This window comes from Colobus angolensis, unplaced genomic scaffold (assembly GCF_000951035.1).
Source record: "Colobus angolensis palliatus isolate OR3802 unplaced genomic scaffold, Cang.pa_1.0 Scaffold196, whole genome shotgun sequence".
Lineage (NCBI taxonomy): Eukaryota > Metazoa > Chordata > Mammalia > Primates > Cercopithecidae > Colobus > Colobus angolensis.
In genome coordinates, this window is record NW_012115110.1 from 3,857,577 (window position 1) to 3,880,106 (window position 22,530).

Genomic DNA, 22,530 nt, shown 5'->3' on the forward strand with positions numbered 1-22,530 from the left:
ACATGCACGCACCATGCACGCACACACAGGCACATTCTCACATGTGCATCCACCATGCCCACACACATGTGCACACGCACGCACACACAGGCACATTCTCACATATGCACCCAACATGCACACACACATGTGCACACGCACACACTTCCACAGGCATACATGATTTTTTCAGCAGTGGGCCCATGCTCTTCAGGATAGTCTGAAGTGTGCACATCTTTTCTCATAAGGTCCCTGGACATCTTCCTGGTCAACTAAATCTTCAAAAGGCTGCTGAGCCCCCCAGCGTGCAGGGTGCTGTGGGCGACTGAGCCAGCCCTATCGGGTGACAGTTAGGAGGCCTCTAGTTCTTCCCTCCCTGAACAACCCACGGGGACCGTCCTGTATGTCATGTTTGCTCCTTGTACCCTAATTACCATAGAGAAACTCCCAGAAGTGGGGTACTGGATCAAAGGGCGGGAACACCCTCCGTATTGATTGGATACAGTGCTGCCAAATTGCCCTATAGAAAGGTTACCCCAGGTTATAGTCCTGTCAGCAGCAGGAGGCTGGAAATCTCCCAGGCCTCTCCAACCCTGATGATTTCACTACTTCCTAATCTCACTGGCAAAGCATATCTCATCTTCTTTTGCTTACATATTTTGTATCTTATTCAGGTGTAGCATCTTTCATACAGTTGGGTTTTTGTATTTTTTTGTGGGGGGATTTAGGGGATGGGTTTTGGCCACTTGACTTTCTCATTTTGCCCTTGGTCCATTTTTCATTTGATTGTTATTTATCTTATTATCTTTAGGAATTTTTTTGTCTAGTTGATTCCCAGGCCTCGGCATTTGTTATCTCTTGCAGCATAGCCCATTATCCTAAAACTCAGTGTCTTGAAGAAACCAACATCTCTTCTCTCCTAGTTTCTGGAGTTGAGGAATCTGAGTGCTGCCTGCCTGGGTGCCTCTGGCTCTGGGTCTGTCATAGAGCTGCAGGGGAACTGAAGGTCAGGGCTGCTGTCTCATCTGGAGATCTGACTGGGGAGGATTGGCTCCCATGAGCACTTATGTGCTGCAGCAGGATGCACTTCCTGGGTGGTGCTGGCTGAAGGCCTCAGTTCCTTGCCTGTGGGCCTCTCCATGGGGCCGCTCACAGTATGGCAGCTGGCCTCCCTCATAGGGAGCTAGGGAGAGAGAGATAGGGCACCCAGGACCAAAGCTGCAGTCTTTTGTGGCTTCCTCTCAGAAGTGACTTTCCATCACTCTGCCATCCTCTGTGCAACAGAAGGAAGCTCAGGTCCCTCACAGTCAGCGGGAGGAGGTCAGACAGGGAGTGAACACCAGGAATCGGAGATCCTTTTGGGACAGCTTAGGGGCTGCCCGATACAGGAGCATAATATTTGCTGATTCCGTCGGTAAGATCTTGTTTTCATTGTGTGTTCAAATCAGTTATTAATGTGTATAGAGGCTATCACATTTTTACACATACATAATAAATTCTGGCATACACATTCATGTAAACCACATTTTTATTGTGACTTTCACTTTGTGTGTCAGGTGTAGGGAGTGGTTAATGATAGCCCACCAGTCCATCCGTGCAAGACCCATGGGAGCCCATTCTGTTTCTAGAGGATATTATTAAATACACTTCATCCTGTCAGGTATGTCATGTCATTCCATGCATATGTGTGTTTCACTGGCCCAGCCAGTGCTGTCCTCTGTGCCTTGCTCCAAATCTTAGTTATTCCACCCAGAACTTGGGCTGGTGGGCCGGCTGTGTCACTGTTTGTATGTCTGGCCCATTGCTTTTCACACCTGCATCTTTTTCCAAGATGTGAATTGATCACATTTTGCTCATCCACTCCCCTGGAGATGCCAGCAATCTCCCACCTCCCTGTGGTCACAGGAACACGGCTACTCACCTGCAAGTAGATCTTCTGGGCTTGATGCCCAGCTGTGAGCTCACAAGTGCACGAGCCTTGGTATGTGGATTGTCTCGAGGTATTGCCAGAAACTTCCAGAATGCCTTTGACATTCTAGAAGTGGCCGATCAACACACTTCCCTGCAGACACCTGGCATCATCCTCCTCTCTCAGTTTTGCCCCTTGACAGGACCCTAGAGGCATCTGACTGCTGCTTTCTTTGCGCTTCCCTGATGACTGGGATCTGAACATCACACTGCACACTTATCAGCCATCCAGGTCTCTTCTTTAGACATCTGTTGATCTTCTTTCCCTTCCCTACATTGTGTCCTGGCTATCTAGTTTTTTTCTTCTCAATTTTCAGGAAATTTTTCTTTTTTCCAGGTATTTATTTTTTTGTGCAAGTGTTAGACATCACAAATATTGTCTTCCCAAATTTTCTTTATCTTCTTCTCTTTCTCGTCTTTTATTGGGGGAAAAAAAAACCCTCCCTAATTTTGAAGAAGTTACATTACGATCGAGGCTGTTTGGGAAGACCAATTCCTCACCGTCCCATCACGAGGCATCCTCCTGAGACTCCTCCCACTGGCTTTAGAGCTTTTCCTTTCGCATTTTGGATTTCATCCATCTAGAGCCCTTCTCCATGGGAACTGCCAGGCAGACACCCAGCTTCCTTTCTCTGCAGTAAACAGTTTCCTTGACCCCATTGTCTGAGCCACCTGGTCTTTTCCCACGGCTTTCTGCTGTCATTGTTATCCCATGACAGTCCCACGTAAACAGGATTCTCTCTTCTGCTTGGTTCCCCAGTTTTCCTACTCCTGTACAAATACTATACTGCCTTTAGAAATGCAGCCTCCTAGTCCAACAGCCAACAGAGTACGACCTCCTCTGTCTGCTCTTCTTTTTCAATATCATCTTAGCTTTTTATGGACCTTGTAATTTTTCAATTATTTGTCAAGAATTTTACTCTGAGCAGTGAACTCTCATTTCCACACAAGAGCATAGTCTGAAATCTCAGCAGTTTAACACAGGAAAACTATGTTCCGGCACAGAGTCTAATACTGGCCAGTGTCTGCTCTCTACCTGGCGCACACGGTCTCCAAATTCACAGCAGCAGTGGGTGAGAGCATGGTAAGGGCATCAGCGCCCAACTGTCTCCACCCGAAACACACACACCTTCTTCTGTGCACCACCCACTGGCCAGAACTGGCCCCATGGCCCCCATCTGACTGCAAGGGAGGCAGAAATGTAAGGACCCACATGGCTATTTGTGGAGCATTAATGCTGTCTACCAAATCCAGTTCCTCAAAAATAGCTGAGCCTTTAGGATTTTCTACGTAGGCAATTCTAGCATCTACAAATAATGAGGTCAACAGAAAGTCACATCCCAGTGACGCAGAAAAACTCAGTACCATGAGAGCCAGGCAAACAAAGCCAGCACAAAAGTTATTTTTGCTACTTCAAATATGGAGATTGAAGAAGCTTGATTTTTTGTTACCTTTGAATCTTACCACAAGCCAATGTAAATATCACAATAACAAAGCCAGGAAAATTAATCAGTAAAATTGTTCTTATGCCATTTAAAATATCACAAAATACACCTGGGATTAACTTTTCCGTTACTAGGAAAAGGGCAGTTCTGATGACTTACTTCTTAGCTCCCTTTGACTTCTGATTTAGTGCCTTCCACAATAGGCCCTCAAAAAATTATTGGCTGCAGACATAACATATTCCATATGGTCTTTTCAGTAAAATTGAAAGACTTTACTTTGAAAGTCCAGTTTTCTGAAAATGTTAACCTTCTAAAAAATACTTATTGGGAAGCTGAGATCAGAATTTGAATGCTGGCAGAAGCTTTAAGCCTACAGGGCTAAAATGATGTTGCCTGTGCACGTGGCGTGAGTGGTACAGCCTGAGGGCTGGCACACCACAGTCTGTGCCTGCATGTGGATCTTCCATCCAGCATGGAGCACCCGTGCTTAGGAGGTTAACAACAAGGAGTACATGCATGGCATGGGAGGGGGCATGCTGTAGCCGAAGAAGGTTGGGAAGTCCTGTCTTAGGAGGTGCTATTGAAAAATTCCCAGAGCCAGCAAGGTGCTGGTATTTCCTGCCAATGCTCAGACATCACAGGGCTCCAACTCCAGTTCCGGGATGAGGCTTGGGTTGGTGAGGCACTGCCTCTTCCTGCCTCTACTTCCGCAGAGAAGTTACTTGCTCCTTCATTCTTCACTCCATCATTTAAAAAATCACTAGTGCATCTCCCTCCTGGGTGAGAATTGGATGACATAACATGTGAAATACTGCGTGGGACACATTTTGGAAAATGACAACATGCATACCATCCTTTCTTTGGAATTCTAACTGTGGCACGCAGGGGCCTTCAGACTGGTCGTGAGAACCCCACAGGCTTTGTCATTCATTCCTAATGTAAATAAGCTTGAGCACCAGAGAGGGGCAATGAGCACTTGAGTACTGGGATAATGCGTGGTGGGGCATCACCTGGAGGTTCCATTGTCACACGTGGTGAGAAGGGGCTGTGAGCGCGGTCTCCAGAACCCAACTGGAGTCCCATCAGGTCACATCCCACCTCCAGCGCCTACCAGCTGCATGGCATTGCGCAATTTCCATCTGTACCTCCATGCCTCTGTCCTGAGGAGAGGCTGGAGCAGTCTTTCCCCGATGAGGATTGAGTGTGTGTGCATGTGAAGTCCTTGAGGCAGTGACTGGCACAGCTTTCCCCACATTCTATCATAAAATAAACAGTGTTTGAAGATTTCAAGTGACGCTTGTAAAAATCACTGATTGAATTATTTTATTTAGCTATTACGATTCTTAATCAGAAAGCCAAGATTGTATTGCAATGCCCTTATACAAATAAAAGAATTAAAATCAGAACATCTCCCAAAGTCATGACCTAAAAGTAATAATAGCCATCCTAGTTGCTTATAGAAAATCTCTTGTTACTTTTATTAGGTCAATCAAAAGCAGTCCCTTAGTTTTCTAAGCTTTTCAACCAGAGACTAGGAATCTGAATTTAGAATCAACTTCCTATCTTGATTACGTTCTTAGGACTCTTTTATGGTAATGGAGCACAGCATTTTCTGCAAAGATCCCCAACTTGCTTTGTCTATGCTGACTAAGCTATTTTATGTCATATCTTTGCCCCCTGTTTCCTTGCAAACATAAAGTGTGTTCTGGGTTTCATTTACACTGGAACCATCACCTGTATAACACCAGCCAATCTGGAAAGGTGGAATGATACTGTGTAGCCCTGAAATGGCTTCAGTCCATTCCTTTTATCCAGTATTTGTAGGACACTGCTGGATGGGGTCTCACTGAGAGCTCTTAATTTAACAAGAAACCAGTGTGAGCCGAGGGCAGGGGTAGGAAGGCAGGGCCAATGACGGGAAAGTGTGAGCGTGGGGTGTAGGGGGCGATGCTGGAGAAGGCAGGGGCATTGTAAAGGGAGCATTAGACTTTGGCCTTGAAGTCAAAGCTCTGTCAGGTGCTGGAAGGGAACTGGCCCTCCAGCCTGCAATGGAGAGGACCCCGCCCACAAGACAAGCCCCGCCCCTGTGGAGCAAGCTGGAGAACCAGCGCTCTGGCACAGAAATGCACAGGCTCTCCAGGGACTGGACCCTGCTAATAGGTGCTAGATTTCACCCCAAGACCTGTCAGAAAGAATGCTTTATGAAATACACTTATTTTTTAAAGTACATCAGGATAACTTGTGTTAAGTTCATCGCACCCATTGAAATGGCTCAAAACATTGAGGCCGGTTCTAGTAACGGAAAAGCCAAAACATCTGGGGGGCCGGTTAAAGAGCCACATGCGGCACCCCTCAGGTGTGCACTGTTTTACCTACTCCTAAGCTTACCATTTTTGGTAACATTACCAGTTTTGGGACTTCAAAATCAGGGTGGGGTATGCCTGCGTAGTCATGGATGAGGATCTGGAAAGCTCAGGGAGCCAGTGGCACTGGGGCTTCCTTCTTCCCAGCAGGCAGGGCCTGAGCAGGGAGGTGGGGGGGTCCCGATGTTTGTGCAGAGGAGACGCCTCCGCTGCCTCTGCAGCCTGCACCTCAGAAGCAGCCAAGGCACAAAGCAGTCAAAGCGGTGCCCTCAGGGCAAAGGCACCAAGCAAGGTTCCAGCTTATTATGAGGTGTTTGGTTATGAAAAGTTTTTCAGCACTTAAAGGTCTAATTTTCCCACAGGGGAAAACCTCCTGTTTTAAGAATGTATTTGGGGTTTGCCCTCTGGGTCACGGAGCTACTGGGTCAGTGTTGCTGCAGGAAGCAGCTTTGCTAGGGCTGTGCTGTCTTGACTCAATGAGACAATGACCTCATAAAACTGAAACATCTGGGGGGCCGGTTAAAGAGCCACATGCGGCACCCCTCAGGTGTGCACTGTTTTACCTACTCCTAAGCTTACCATATAATATTTGTGAACTGCTGCAGAAAGCAAAGCACGCTCTGCGAATACATGGCAGGTTTGGGACAGTACCTTTTGGTTCCTTTCATTGCTTGGAGTGACCTTCGGTCATATCACATGAGAAATGCCCACTCACTAATTAATGGGTTTCCTCACAGGAAAATGTAGTTGAGATTTATAAAAACAGACTGTGTTGTCTTCACTGGACACTGGATACTAGCTGCCACCAATAATGATTTGCCATTCACAAGGACAGGAGTGGCCCCCTCTTGGCATAGAGAGAGTGGAAACATCCCCTTCCCCTTAGAAACCAGATCCCAACTCCAGGGATCCCGAAATTCCCACCTTCACCCCATCCTCCCCAGGATGGCTCACATGGGAGCCCACGACCACCAGCCCACATCAGTGCTGGAGGCCCACGGTCACATGAGAGTGCCCTGGGGAGGGACGGGGGCAGCAAGTAGGACCCTCTACACACCCCCATGCCTACACCAGCGTCCACCACCCTCAGGGCCAGTGATCACCATGACACTGTCTCAAACAGCCCACCTTGTGTGCTTCTCCATCCTGACCTCCACATGCCCCCCAGACCTCACTGGGCCTCACAAACTGACCTTGGGCCTGGCGGTGACCTCATCCCAGTCACCCTGCCACCATTGCAGACCAAGTCACCGTTTTAGTCATGACAAAGATTCTTGGTGAATTGTGCCTAGAGCACAACCCCTTGCACTGACAGCCTGCTGAGGACAGGTGCGCCCAGAGGTCAGCCTGCTGAGGACAGGTGTGCCCAGAGGTCAGCCTGCTGAGGACAGGTGCTCCTGGAGGTCAGCCTGCTGAGGACAGGTGCTCCTGGAGGTCAGTCTGCTGAGGACAGGTGCACCTGGAGGTCAGCCTGCTGAGAACAGGTGCTCCCAGAGTCCCTACAACCACCACCCCAACCTCCAAAACCCAAGAGGCTTTACCTGGGCTTTTGGTGACATTCCAGACTTTAAGGAAATGATTGACTAGAAGTCAGTGGGGCTTTATTCAAAATAAAGAGGTTAAAAGAGAGACCATTTAGGCAGAAAGTTGATGAGCTGGATCTTACAACGTCCACATGGAGACAGCAGCTGCTGGCCTGGTGGCAGTGTCCAGCAGGACGTGGGTGTGTGGAACTGGCATTTGGGTGGCATGGAGAGGCTGCAGGTGGGGATTTCAAGAGTTCCCCCATGTGGCACGTGTAAGCCAAAGACCAAGTGGACTGTTGACCAAATCTGGGTGGTTCTTTGGAAACAAATTGTGTATGCAAGGCTGTTCCAGGAGGTTTCATCCATATCCCATATCGCCCAAGGTGCAGCTTCACTCAATGCCTCAAGAAGGCTAGCCAGACAAAAGGCAGACCTGGTGTCTCCCCGGAACTCATCCTCCTGGAACAAAGTCAAATACCTGCTTGGCAGGTATTGGGGATCCCTAGGGGCATAAATTAAATCTCATTATCTTTATAAGCACAATTCCTTCTTTTAAAAATCAGGAAAGTATCACAGTAGGTGAAGTAAATAATCCATGTAGAGTCTTGTTATTGCTGTGTTTTATTACAAAAACAGACTATTCGAAAAAGTAACCTATCTTTTATAGAATTTGTGCCCAAATCATAATATTTTCACACTGAAATTTTCCCTGAAAATATATCTGAAGACTTCTAATGGTTCCAAAATCTCATTTACTTTATTTATTTGACGTTGCTGAATTTCTTTCTGCATTGTGAAACTCCAGTGCTGAGCATGCTGTGTGACGTGAGCTTTCTCTGTCATTGTAAGTAACATGGCTTGGAAAGAGAGTGCAGCTGTGAACTGCCACCGTCAAGCGCATAGCCTCCCTGAAGGCATCTCAGCAGCGAAAGCACCAGGTGCCGTTTACCTGGGTTGCCTGTGAAAATCATGCGTTCCTTCTTGATGCAATTTTTCTAGAACAACTAAGTTTGGACTCTTTGGTCCAAGTTGTGAAGCTCCTGCTGGCAGGGGCAGACAGTGAATGGTGGCTGCCTCTGTTTTGACAAATTCATTCCCAGGCTCTGATTCCTGTCACATTTCCTAGTGACATTCTTGGTCTCCTTCATTTTTTTGGTCTTTTCCCTTCAACAGCATTGCCGTACCTACTATCTGTGCTGAGAGAACTGTTCTGCAGCAAGGGTGGGCCAGAGCAGTTGTGAAATGAAGTGTCCCAATCACCCAATGGCAGGGGTGATCAAAGTCGCAACAGACCACAGGCAAGGGCTTAGGGTGGCAGGTGGATGATCTCCTGCACATGTGGGAGAGTGGTCCTAGGAAGGGCAGATGCATTCTGTCGGGAAACAGGCAAAAGGCAGGAGACGTGGTGAGTGGGTGCCCATCGGTGCATCTGATCTCCCTGGCACCCCTTCGCTCCACTCTGCTTCCCTCCTGCCCAAGGGCTTTATCCTTCCTTGGAGTGAGGAAGGCCAGGCCTCATGACAGAGCTGCCTGCCCTGGGGGTGTCCCTTCTGTCTTATGCAGCATCAGGAGTGCACTGGATCCCCAGTATCCAATCCTGAAATCAGGGAGGAGTGGCAGGATGGAGGCAGCCGTGGACATCTAGGGACACACAGGATGGGAGGCCACAGGGCTGAGTGAGCGGAGTCCCAGCCACTGGAACAGGAGGGCAAAAGTGAGAATTAAGCCACAGAGAATGGGTGGGCTGAGACAGCGATGGGGCCCTGGATTCTCTTGCTGTTCAATATGTGTTCCAAGAAGAAGGAAAAACACAGAACGCTGAGGAAGACCAACTGTGCAGAGAAAAGAGCTGGCCAGATTCTGATCTAAGAGGTCAAGTTGGGTAGGAGAACACCATTGTTTCTTGCAAGTCACTCACTGAGCATAGGAGCAGACAGAGCTGACTTCAACTAGGAGCAACTTCAGTAAGAAAGCGAGGGTCTCTGGGGCTAGTCAGGGAAACATGTGCCTTAATGGAGCCAAGTCTGAGGAGTAAAATGTTGAAGTAAATGAAGAGGTGCTGATGTCTGTATCCTCCGGTGAGTCTGTCCATCGTAACAAGGGCAGGGGCTATGCTTATTAAGACTTTTCCAGAATCCTCCGTGAAGACAGCTGGAACGATCTCACAAGGAGAAAACACAGACCGGGGGTCTGCTTTGTGCTGAGTAAGTCTTTCAGCCGGGAGAGTGCAGTGCAGCGTCCTGGGTGCAGCCCATGAAAAGCAGCTTCCTTTTGAATTCTGGACCTGGCCAAAATGACAAACACAGACTGCCCCCATCATCTCGGAACAGAGACTCACTGGGGAGGTCACCCGCCCTGTTCACCACGTCAGGCAGGGAGTGTGTGCCGAGGCCCTCACATGTGCTACACAGACCAGAATCTACATAGTGAAGGTAGACTCAGGGCCCTGATCATCTCAGGGCTTACATAAACCGTGTGGCAAATGACAGGATGGCTGGCCAGGAGTTCCCTGTTGAGATGATGGTGAGAGAGACACAGGGAAGCGGTGACCAAGGAGCGTCCCATGCCAGGGGGCACAGCCAGAGAGGTCACTTTTTTTGAGTGAATGATCAGTACTTGTTTGCCTTCTCTTAAATCTGTGACCCTTCCCCAGGTTTCCGAGAGCTGGCCTGGCCTTGGGGTTCAGAGTATGGCCTCCAAAGCCAGGAATTCCTGCACTGGGATCCTGGCCCTTGGCCACTTCCTAGCTGAGTGACTCCAAGCACCTTATTGTTCTGTGTGTCTCCGTTTTCTCTTCTGTAAAATAGGGCTGATAACAGCAGAGCCCACCTGGTGGAGTGTCTTGGCATGGTTTAGTGAGAGTGTTTGCCCCATCCTGAGAACAGGGCCTGGCTCAGAAAGCCCTTGGTACAGCCACGACGATGCCATTAATGAGCACATCTGCAAGTACCTGTCTTAAAGTGCACGTTAATGAAACCCAGTGGGATCCAGCTGCCTATGCAAAAGTATAAGTATTAGTGGGATCTCCAAAAAATAACCTTGAGAGAATGATCTCGTATCATGACATTTTTAGCAAAAAGTTCCTTTTTCTGTGCTTGCTTCCACCAAGACAGTACCATCTGTTTCAAAACAGATTCAGTCATTGCTAGAACTTTCTTTAAAATGTAGAGGCAAGCTCTGCTTCTGTTTTATAAGTACCCATGAACTGTGCCTTTGGTGCTGCCGGAGCTGGAGGATTTTGTGTGATATTAAATAGAGTGGCTTCGCTTTAATTCCTGATGCATATCACCAAAGTGTACACGAAACTGATGCTGGCTTTGTCATCCTGAGAGGGTTCACCGTTTGAAGAAACAGTTTCTGAGTGCCAGCATTACCTGATACCCCGTTTGAGGTCTGTGGGGCGGCAAGTATTTCATAAACCTCTGGGGGTTACAGGTTGCTCTCTTTGAACTTGTTCATGGCTAAGCTACACTTTTTTGAAGAACCAGATTTTTCTTAATGTGCAAAGAGTGCTAAATAATAAGGTCAAAAAGAGTTTTTAAAGTTTTGATATTATTCTAAACAAAATAACCATCACACATCTCAGATGACTGTTTTCCAAGAGTTGGCCCGGAGCATGCTTCTCGGGCCATTTCACCTGTGCACGCCTCATTGCAGCTGCACCCGCCCTAATCCCCCTTTCCTAGATTTCTTGCTTCTCTTCTTGACTGTCCCCAGCCAAACACACCCATCCTCCCAGGACCCCACAGCCTGCTCCTAAGACTGTCTCTCTCTGCAGGTCTGGCCCCGGGTCACTTGGCATAGCGGCTCACCACCTCCATCCCATCTCGCCTTGCATGCCAAGTGCTCATTATCCCCATGCAGGAGGTGTGGGCAGGTAGTGACACAGGTGCAGCGACTAGGTGCAGGGAGGGTGACCTGCTCACGGGCCTATAGCTAGAGAGCAGAGAGGAGGCACGCTCCCCTCCCCACACACCTCTCCCTGTGGAACCTCATCATTTAGGTTCCCTGATGTGAGCTCCCACCACTATACCCAGAAGCCTCCTGCCTGGATTTCTGTGCACACCTCAAAGCCAGCCAACCCGAACAGAGCTCAGTATCTCGTCCTGGAAACCTGTTCCTCCTGAGTCAGAAGCCTAGAGTGGCTCAGGCCTCCCACTGATCCTTCCCCCAGCCCTGCCCACGTGGCCTTAGTCGGACTCACTGAGTGGCCTCTGCCAGGCCCTTGCCATCTTCTCTGGACCATGACAATAATCTAACTGGACAACACTCCAAAACTGACTGCCTCACCACCTCCCAAATGACCCGCCCACAAGGAAAACCTGGCCCAATGTGCTCCCACCTGCAGAATGGGCCCAAGTGCTGAGGCACAGGTGAAAGGCCGCCCTGTCAGCTTTGTGCCTGCCACGGGCAGAGTTGTGTCCTCCCCAGAATAGTTGAAGTCCTACCCCCTGTGGCTGTAAGTGTGACCTTATTTGAAAATAGGGCCTTTGCAGAAGTGATCGAGTTGAGACAAGGTCTTGCTGGGTTAAGGTGGTCCCTAATCCAATGACTGGTGTCCTTGTAGGAAGAGGGAGATTTGGATACAGAGACAGATTCACAAAGAACGCCGTATGGCAATGGAGGCAGAGATTAGAGTGCTGTGCCCGCAAGCTGAGGCACACAAGGGTGCTGGCAGCCCCCGAGTGCTGGGACAGAGTCCTGGAGCAGACCCTTCCCCAGGCCCACATCTCCATGTCAGACTTCTGGCCACCTGAACTGTGAAAGCACATTTCTGTTGTTTCAAGCCCCCAGTTGGGGTGCTCTGTTCCAGCAGGCCCAGGAAACTAGGGCACCTGCCATACCTGCCTTCCCCACCTCCACCTCCATCCCACAGCAAGGCCCAACTCCCAGAAGCCTCAGGATTCTCACTGACCACCCTCACACGGCGTCTGCTCCTGCTGCCCCCTCTCCTGCTTTCTGGTTGGATCACTGCCACTTGTCTTTTGCGTTCAGCTCCTGAACCACCTTCCCCTGGAAGTCTCCTCCACCCGTCCGGGCCCCCACCCCCATTCGGTGCCGCCTCCTGCACCCCCACAGTCCACTCTAGAGCACGGCTTCTCCACAGGGTTATTCAGCCCCCTAGGGGGTGCTTGGCAATAGGCAGATAAGTTTTTGGTTGCCACCACTCGGAAAAGGGGTACTAATGGCATCCAGAGAATGGAGGCCAGCCTGAACAGCCTCGGTGCACATGGCTGGGAACAACCCAGGGAGGCGGCTGAACACCCTTAGTCCACAGGAGCCCCCAAGCCGGGAATGATCCAGCTCCAGCGTCAGCAAGGCCCAAGCAGAGGCACTCGCATCTAGAGGACACCTGCTCCTGCAGAGATTCCAGATGTTTTCATTTTGTCTCCCAGCTCCAAGTGGGAAAAGTGCACATCCATGGTTGCACACCACCCACCACGCCAGCAGGGCCCTCCTGCTGCGAGTCCAGCACTCTCTGATCAGACCAATGCTCTTGTCAGCACCCAAAGAAGAAAAGATATGCTTACCGTGTTCTGTACACTCTCTTCCACATCTTGATGGGCTCAAACTCGCCTTTAAAAATGAGAGCCCTGGCCGGGTGTGGTGGCTCATGCCTGTAATCCCAGCACTTTGGGAGGCCACAGTGGGTGGATCACTCAAGGTCAGGAGTTCAAGACCCACCTGGCCAACATGGTGAAACCCCGTCTCTACTAAAAATACAAAAACAATTAGCTGGGCATGGTAGTGCAGGCCTGTAATCCCAGCTACTTGGGAGGCTGAGGCAGGAGAGTCACTTGAACCTGGGAGGCAGAGGTTGCAGTGAGCCGAGATCATGCCACTGCACTCCAGCCTGGGTGACAGAGTGAGACTCCGTCTAAAAAAAAAGAAAGAATGAGAAGCCCACAGATGTGATGCTCGGAAGGTGAGTTTGGAGTGAAGGACTGTGTTCCCTGCATGTCAGCAGGGTGCAGCCAGCCTTCTTCCTGAGAACACCGCATCACCCGCTGGGACTCTGCTCGCCTCTCCTGGACATGCACAGCCCTTCCATCCCCAGTCCCAGGCCTGGAAACATTCTCGCTAGAGAGAGAAATTTGACTATAATGGGAATGGGTTTCACAGTGCGTTTTTTTCTGCAGAAACTACTTATCTCTATCAAGGTGGGAGCAGGGCCATGGAGGAGAGTGGTCTTTTCCACCCAAAGCCGCGCCAAGGACTGGTCCCCTTGTGGCTGGTCCCTGTGTGGCTGGTCCACGTAGCCATGTGGCCCCTCGTGCCCCACCACCCAATGCACTGTCCTCTATGGCCTCGGATCTGGCGGGATGTTCTAGTCATCTACTTTGTGAAGCCACTTCTCTGGTCGCCTGTGTGTGTTTGGCTTGGGCATGAGTCAACAGGTCTCTGAGGCAAACAGTGCGTTCTCAAAGTGTAACCGAAAGATCACGTTTATGGCTTCTGAGGTGACTGTTTTGAGTTGACACTTTCCAGAAACCACCCAACAAATTTTTTAGCTGCCAGATCTAGGAACTAAATCACAACTAGTCATGGGGGGTGTGTATGAATGAGTCTGCTGTATATTGGGCACAAACTTTGAGTGAAACCCAACAGGGATCGCAGAAGCCTGAGCGTGCCCCATGTTGGCATCAGAGGGGCGGTGAGCAGGGAGGGCTGGTCTGCATACTCCAAGTCCTGGTTTCCTGGAGGGAGTCCAGCCCATGTGGCTGCCTCCAGCCCCTTTCCCTGATGATTCTGGGGCCCTCCACAGGCCCTGGCCCTGAGGCTACCTGTCTTTGGTCTCACCCCTCGTGGTGCCCTCAGGCCACTCTTCTGTGGTGCCTCTGCCTTCAGTCTCAGGAGTCCTTGATTTGAACCCAGCTCTTCTATAGCCCTTGGCAAGTTGGTAAATGGAAGCCCAGTTTCCTAGTCATTGCAGAGGTTGCCCGGGTCAACATTTAATGAGATGGGATGTGAAAACAGCCACGCAGCAGCCCCACATCAGAGCCGGGCTGAGCATGGAGCAGCCGCCACGGCATTTGTGGGCGGTGTGGGGACTCAGTAGTCTCTGGGGTTGCACTTCAGACAGAACCTCGACATGACCTTATTGGCGGCTCATCGTTTCCAACGTATGTTCCCACCCTCTCATTTTCCCCTCCCCTGTCTCTGCTCTCCCAGCCCTCTCTGCTTGTCCCCTCTGGTTGGTGCTGGGTGGGGTTCTGGCAGATTCGGAGCCCACCAGGCTGAAGCTTTCCCTGTGCAAAAGGACTGTCCATCAAACTGGCTCATGTGGCCTGGGGCTCCCTCCACTCAGCTGAGAGCCTTCCCTCAGGTTACTGTGGACTCTAGTCAGCAGCCATTCCACAGCAGGGAGGCTCACATCGGTCCCTGCAGGGAGGCTCACATATGGTCCCCACCATAGCCACCTGCATGTGCACACATGAACACACATGCTCACATGTGACATAATACATGTGTATAAGTACCCACAAACACACAAATGAGCACACGTGCACACATACGCAAATGCACATGTATGTACATGCACTACTCATGTGCACATGCTCACATACGCACACATGTGCATACATACACGCACACACACCCAGACTCACAATAAGGGCTATAGTCACCTTCTCCAGATCCTTCTGTTTCCTGTCTCATCGGACCAGATCCAGCTGAAGTCCCCTGCTTGTCAGTGGCTTAAGTGTCGTTGATCTGATTTGGGAATGTGTTTCTTAGAAGAGTCTAATCTGTTGTAGAGTCTCATTTGTCCTTTAGAAACTTACAAGTTGAATTTTTTCTAGGCTTTGCTTTGAATGTTAAACCTTAAAAGAAAGGTGAAATCCCCAATGTCGTTCCATAGCAGACCTCCTTTGAAAGATGCTTGTAAGCTTTGGTTTTCCTCAAGCCAACAGTCTAGTGAGCTTTAATTTTTGTCCCCAGATAGAAGTTTTAGGGGAAGCCTAAAATGAGTCCTGCACATGTTTACAACCCATGTCAGGGAGTTCAAGATTATGAGTGCTTTTAGACTGACAATTACTCCTTCAAAGACTTTAAAAACAAGTAGCAGCTCTGTAATTTTGGCTCAGGAAATGAGTTCAGGAAACTCAAAACTTTACGTAAGGAGTCTGAAATTTTTAACTATTTTTAGAGGGCAAAAGTCTGTAATTCATAGGCAAGCGAAACACAAAAATACCAAGAAAGTAAGTTTGCAATGAAAAGGAATGAGAAGAACTCTAATCGTAATAAGTATAGAATTGATGTATTAATGTCAACTTGTTAAGACATAATTCAAAAGTCTAAGAAATTAGCCATGTAAATGCAATATACTTTATTTGCCTATGGACATTTTTGTGACTGAATAAGTCACAAAATGTACATGAAAAGACAGAAATGTTGTGTGTTCTTTCAAGAGGACAGAATGAAACTATCTTTACCAAAGGAAAAGACCTTCTGAGATAGTTGAAAAAATAAGAAGCTCCATTTATTGTGTTCACCCTGTGCCTGGTATTGAGCAAAGCATCTTTTATGTTTTAACATATTAAATTCTTATAGAATCCAGTGCCACATAATACTATTATAATGCTTATTTTACGTATGAGAAGATCGAAATTCAGAGAGGTTAAGTGATTCACCCAAGGTCACACAGCCAGGAAGTATTGGAGCAGGGATTTGAAGCCAGGTCTGTTGAATTATGCAACTCCTTCCCCACCAAATACACACACAAGCACACACACACACAGACACACACACACTCTTAAATTCCATGTCCAAGCCTCCGCCTTCCCCAAGCATCTGTCCATCGTTCTATGAGTATAGTGAGCCATTTCACACCTTCAATTTGGGACCCCTTGTCCTCTCCCACCATAGCCTGGTAAACACCTGCCCAGCTATGTCTCAAGACTCAGCTTACGTTATTGTCAATAGAAATATTTCTGAACACACAAATCACTACCACCACCCCTCTTCTCTCTCCTTTCTTTCTCTCTTCCCCAATGTAGAATCCATCATACCCTCTGGGCTATAAGTTCCATAAGGACCAGAATTATTCTTTTTAGAAAGCTCTGCAGTCCCGGTCACCAGCACAGTTCCTGACTGAGGGGAGACCTGCAGCAATTGACTGCTGAATGAATCCAGAATGAATTGACTCTTCCTGCCGCTGGCTCTTTTCGTTCGACACACCAGTGGTTCTCAATCAGGAATGATTTTGCTCCTGTGGGGACATTTACCAATGTCTGGAAACAATTTCTTGTCATTACTCATGGGGTGCTACTAGCATCTAGTTGGTAGAGGTCAGGGGTGCTGCTAACTTCCTTCCATGCAGGTATAGCCCCTACAGCAAAGAATTACCTGGCCCAAGATGCCAACAATACCAAGAGTGAGAGACCCTGCCTGCTCCACACCCTCTGTCCCAGCAGCTGCAATATGCCTGGTTATCTGCCCGTAACGGACTCTAAGCCCTAAAGGCAGGGACCTGGTATCACTTTGTCTTGTTAGACCCGGTACCCAACACACTGAATGAATGCATAAATGAATGAATGAGAAACATTAGACAATTGAGGGAGATGCAGACGTGCCAGGCTGAAATTCAAGTACATGGGGACTGAACTGGGGACTTCAGTTTGGGGGCACTTGTCATCTTATTAGCTGTGTTGAAGTGTTTTCATGCTGAATCATTGCTATTGGCCCTCAAAAGGCCATAAGGGAAAAAAAGAATCAAATCAAAGTACCACCTACTGGTTTTGTTTGACAGATGCAGCCCTGGAGAATTGTGTTCTCATTAACACTGTTCGGCTTCGATATTACAGTGAGACTTTTAAGGTGGTGAGGGCAAAATCCTGTGATTGTTCATAAATATACACTTACCATGTGTGGCTCAGGAAAGAGAGAAATTGTTACTTATCAAAAGTGTTGCTGTAAACGCTGAGTGATAACACAAAGCTGTTGTAGTGGATGAGTGAAAAGTCACATCCACGCCTTTTAACTTTAAGCACAAGGAGAGATATTTTAGAAGAAATGAGAGTTATTCAAAGGAAATATCTCAGACTAGATTCTTTGATTATTAAATAGAACTGGACAAGGGAGAAAGGTAAATGTTATGAGAATAAGAAAACGCTATTAATTGTATGAAGTTCAAAGTCCTCAGTGTTTTCAAATGCATTATCTTATTGGATGTTCGTCATGATGTATGACATTGGCTGCACTTGATTCCCAAAAGTTCACTTTTCAAGAGACTGTATCCTGGAAGGATGAATGGGAGTGCCCAAACATCCGCAGCAAGCAGGGAACATGGGATGGAGGGGTCCCCCTCTTCTTGGTGCAGTGGGCACAGCAAGGGCATGTCAGAAAAACAGCTCTGTGACACTGGGAGAGCCAGGAAATAAAGGGGGAATGCAGGGAGTGGCTTCCAAGTCCAGCATTTCACTGTGTCAAATTTAAACAGCCAATTAGAATCAGATGAACCTATAAAAAAAATTGTTAATTGTAAATGTGGGTGTAAGAGACAGGAGATGAGATGAGAGCTCCTTATCAACAGTGTAGTGCAATAAATGCGCTGAGCCTCTGACTGACTCATAACGGGCTCTGTCTCCTGGTTATGGAATTGACTAAGCACTGGGACTTTCTGTTCATAATTCTAACAGGGAAGAAAAGGCAACAAAGAGTGGTCTGTTCCTTTGGGGTTTTGTTTGTTGTTTCTTGTAACAATTGAGACTTTCACAAAGAGTAGCACAGTGTGGATTCATGCCAAAAGCCACAGAATATTCCAATATGATTGTGAGCCTCTATTTGTCTAGCTACCTTTAGCTCAGGATTTTCATATAATACCATAGATTTTCAGTATGATAGAGAAAAAGGATAGTGATGGTTAAAAAAATCATTTTAGCCAAAAAAATCAACCCTTGATATTTGCTGTCACTTGATGTAGAAATTGATGCTGGCCGGGCACACTGGCTAATGCCTATAATCCTAACACTTTGAGAGATGAAGGTGGGAGGATTGCTGGAGCCCAGGAGTTCGAGACCAGCCTGGGCAACAAAGTGAGACCCTGTCTCTATTAAAAAAAAAATTAACTGGCTGTATGTGGTGGTGCATGCCTATAGTACCAAGTACTTGGGAGGCTGATGCAGGAGGATCTCTTGAGCCCAGGAGATCAAGGTTGCACTGAGCTATGATTGTACCACTGCACTCCAGCCTGGATGGATGACAGAGCGAGACTGTGTCTCAAGAGAAAAAAAAGAAGGAAGAAATTGATGCTAACATCCTCTCAAAGATGTGAAAGATGTGTTTTCATATGTTTAATAAGATAACTTTGGACTTTGATCTCAGCCCACAATGATGATGATTATGAATATATTAGTTCTGAGCGGTCTCTTTTTATCAAGTATAATTACATCACATAAGCAAATATGCTTGAAGTTATAAAACTCAAAATAGGAGTCAATCCTAGTGAGGCATGGGGATGTTGCCAGCAGTAAATAAATGGCCATTTCCTGTCCTCTTCTCCTCCGATCTTCCTTCATCCTTTTAGCAACTCTTCTGATGTGAGCTGTACAGCATTTTTGAAAATGTGTGCATGGTGGCACTTGCCTGTAATCCCAGCACTTTGGGAGGCTGAGGTGGGAAGATCACTTGAGGCCAGGAGTCCAAGACCAGCCTGGGCAATATAATGAGACCTCATTTCCATAAAAAATAAAAAATTAGACAAGTGCAGTGGCTCACACCTGTAGTCCTAGGTACTCAGGAGGCTGAGGCAGGAGGCTTCTTTGAGCCCAGGAGTTTGAGGTTGCCGTGAGCTACGATCGTGCCACTGCACTCCAGCCTGAATGATAGAGCAAGATCCTGTCTCAAAAAAAAAAAAAAAGAAAAGAAAAGAAATAAAAATAAAAAGAAAAATGTCTTAAAAAAGGAAAAGTTCTGCTGCCCCCAATGACAGATGCACAAGTGAAACCAGAGGGATATCCAGAGCAGGCAGAGTTTGGTAACCCTAGACTCCTGACTTCTCAACTAGGGATCGGCCTGTGTGTCCACTGTTGAAAAGACAGTTATTGAAAAGGAAGCCTAGGTAGGCTCCAAATACAGGCATGTGAAATGGCCTCTTCCCCTCCACGTTTCAGGTGACTGGGCACCGTCTGCCCAGTAGATTTGGAGGTCATTGCAGCTGCCTTCCCACTGGAGTTGTCAGTGGGTTATTAGAGAGCCAGGATCGGGTGGATCATGCTTGCTGGTGGCCAGACAGACCCATGTGGCTTCTGCCCTCTATGGCTGTCCAAGGCGCCTGGCTGCTGTGTGTTGAAGCTGCTGGTGGGGAGGCCTGGTCCCTGTTCACATCCCAGTATGTGCCCACAATTGTGCTGTAGCACCAGTGCCCCGTATTGGGAGTGCAGCGGGTCTGTTCAGAGAGAAATTCTGTTCGCCAAGGTTCCTGAACAGCAGGCGATGGTTGGTAATCATGCGCCTGCCAGTAGACGAAGCTCAGCCAGGTCTTTCCAGACATTTCTGCCCCATCTGCAAAACATGTACATGGGATGCCCAAGGAGTGGAGGAGATCGTCCAGGAGAGCCTGGGGGAGGCTCCGTGGAAGTAAATGTGCCTCAGAGGCTAAGGGAACGTCTCAGTTGATCCACCATTAAGAGGCTTAATGACGAGTAATTGAGACCGGAAGAGTGAGAGCTGCCACAGGTCCAACTGAGGCCAGCGTCACCCCAACTCCTGATTGTCTTCTATCTGCTCCTCCCCTCTGGTGCCAGACATGCCACATTTTCCAGGGCGTCCTGAGATACTGTCACATGGGCAGCGTTGCCTGATTTCTTCTTTCTCATAGTCCAGAGCCCTCTTGTACCATCTGAAGATGGGTCAGTCCCTTTTGACCACTGCAGAGACAAGTGCTGTGTCCTTGGGAGCAGAACATGCCTGGTCACTGTGAGGGGACGTGGCTCCCTTCACCAGCCCCAGCCCCTCCTGGGATTGTGTGACAAAGCACCTGCCCTGACCTCTACCCCCTCTTGGACCTCGAGGACAGGTCTCTTCTTCCATGAAAATGTCCACCGTCACCTCACAAAATGGTGCTGAAGTGACACAAATTCCAATACATTCACTAATGGCTCCGGAACTTGAATTTTAAAAAATAGAGTTTTTAAATATTTGTAGAAATACACAAATATACACATCTCTCTATAAATACATTTATCTTCACTGTTACCACAGATGGAATCTGAGGTGGTAATTAAAGGCATTCTTTGGAGGGAGGGAAAGGAAGTTCGAACAGTCTATTGCCTCAGGGAGAACGTGCTTGGCTGTGAAGTGATGCCCTTTCGATAAGGCTGGCCCCTCCTGCGTGTCTCAGGAACTGGGCCAGAGATTGCTCTCCAGCACCGTGGAGTGAGCAAGTTCAGATTCAGCCAGTGCTGTGTGTGGGTTTGTAAAGGCAGCACCCCCCTCCCCTAGAAGGCTGCCAGCCCCAGGCTGCCCCATCTGTTTGGTGCCAGAGCTGAATTGTTCTGCATCTGGGAAGTGAGGCTTGCCCCCACCCTGCTGGTGGCCAGTGCATTGCATTGATTCAGACATCAGAAATCCCCACGACTCCGTGTGTTTTTAGTAAAGACGGTAGGACACAGAATTCCCAGTGACCTTCTAACCTGGTTTTTCTTTTCATCTCACGCAGGGACGGATCTGTAGGAAAGCTGGCAAATCCAAAAAGTCCTTCAGTCGCAAGGAAGCTGAAGCTACCTTTAAGAGTTTGGTGAAGACACATGAAAAATATGGTTGGGTGACCCCGCCCGTGTCCGATGGCTGATGTCTGCCACGTGCAGTAGACGCTCAAGCGCCTGTCCACACACACACCAGTACCCCGACATCTCCTCAACGCTGTGCATCCTCCACCCTTTTTTACTCCAGCCAGAACTGCATCCTGAATGCCAAGGAGACGTTTAAGTTATTTATGAACAGATGTGTTTACAGAGAGGAAGAGGAAGCAAACGCCGTTCGGATTATGTTTCGATTATAAATGAATGATCACCTCGAAGTCACTTTAGAACACATGTTGAGATGGTGACATTTCCCAGCCTGCCTGCCCCTCTGCCCACCCCGGTCACATTGCCCTGAGCTTCTTTCCATGACAGCAGCTCCGACGAGCCTGCAGGAAACTCAATGCCCCTGCTGGCTCCATTTCCATGTAAATGGCGCCGTTCATATTTCATAGGGATGCCCTGCATTGCCACCGTGCGTCCCCGGCACGTGTTTGCTGTGCTCTGTATCTCTTGTTTTTCTTCCTGGAAGATCAACATAACTTGAAGATGTGTCTTTCTGTGGCCCATGGTCCGCTGTGATGACATTTAGACCTCATTTGTGCTATGACCTTTGGCTCATGAAAACACAAATTTAACATTGCCAGGTTCTAGTGATTTAAAACCACAACTGCCCACTTGGTGGAAATGTGCCCTCGATGCTGATTTGTGGTGTGCTGCTGTCCACAGATAAACCAGTGCCATTACATGGAAGGCAGAGGACGCTGCGGCCACCCCCGGCAGACGGTGGCGTGGACACCAGATGCGCCCTCTGGGGCTCAGAGCAACGGGTGGTCAGCTGCGAACAGTCTTGTCCGATGTTAGGAAATGGTCCTATGGCCGCGCCTTTGTGTTCCTGTCTTCTCTCCACCACCAAAAGCAAAAGACGATTTCCCATTCACTGCAGTCATCTGACTCATTTTATTATCTGTGCTAGTGACAAGGAATGTCAGAACTGCCAAAGGATACCAAGTGAGCATATGATGATTTGCATGACCGGGTCTCTTTCACCCAATAGTCACTTGTGTGTCCCCCGAAACTGGGATGGGTGAGCACCCTTGCTGTGGTGTAAACTTCCTGTTATTTAATCTCCCCACAATTTCATTTTTCTCTTCTGTTAAGTTACTTAGAACTTTCTAAGAAACTCCATGAAATGAGGAAATACTGTTTCTAATAATATGAGGAAAGAGGTAAAAATGTTCATTCCAAGTGGAAAGTCTTATTGGACACATTTTAAATAAAATCATGCATACCTGATACACTGCCTCAAGGATCCAGTCATTGTGGGCTATCCTTCCATTTAAAATATGTCAGATATTCTTAAATTTTTTAAATATTGCAAATACTACAACATGTAATTCTAGAGCAGCATTCTAAGTCAGGTACCGGAAATGAGTCTTAGGAACCCATAGTCTTTGCAAAAATTAGGTAGATTGAAATGGTCCCCAGAAACAGCCAAGGAGCTGAA

General features: G+C 48.1%; 1 protein-coding gene across 1 annotated transcript in view; it reads left to right on the forward strand.

Annotated features, from left to right (window-relative positions):
* UBE2QL1 (ubiquitin-conjugating enzyme E2Q family-like 1) overlaps nt 1-22,321 on the forward strand; it is a 44,322-nt gene extending 22,001 nt beyond the window's left edge. Inside the window, exon 2 of the mRNA XM_011940959.1 lies at nt 20,942-22,321. Coding sequence (XP_011796349.1) covers nt 20,942-21,073 — 132 coding nt within the window. The 3' untranslated portion in view covers nt 21,074-22,321. The remainder of the gene's footprint in view (nt 1-20,941) is intronic.
* The last annotated feature ends 209 nt before the right edge of the window (nt 22,322-22,530 follow it).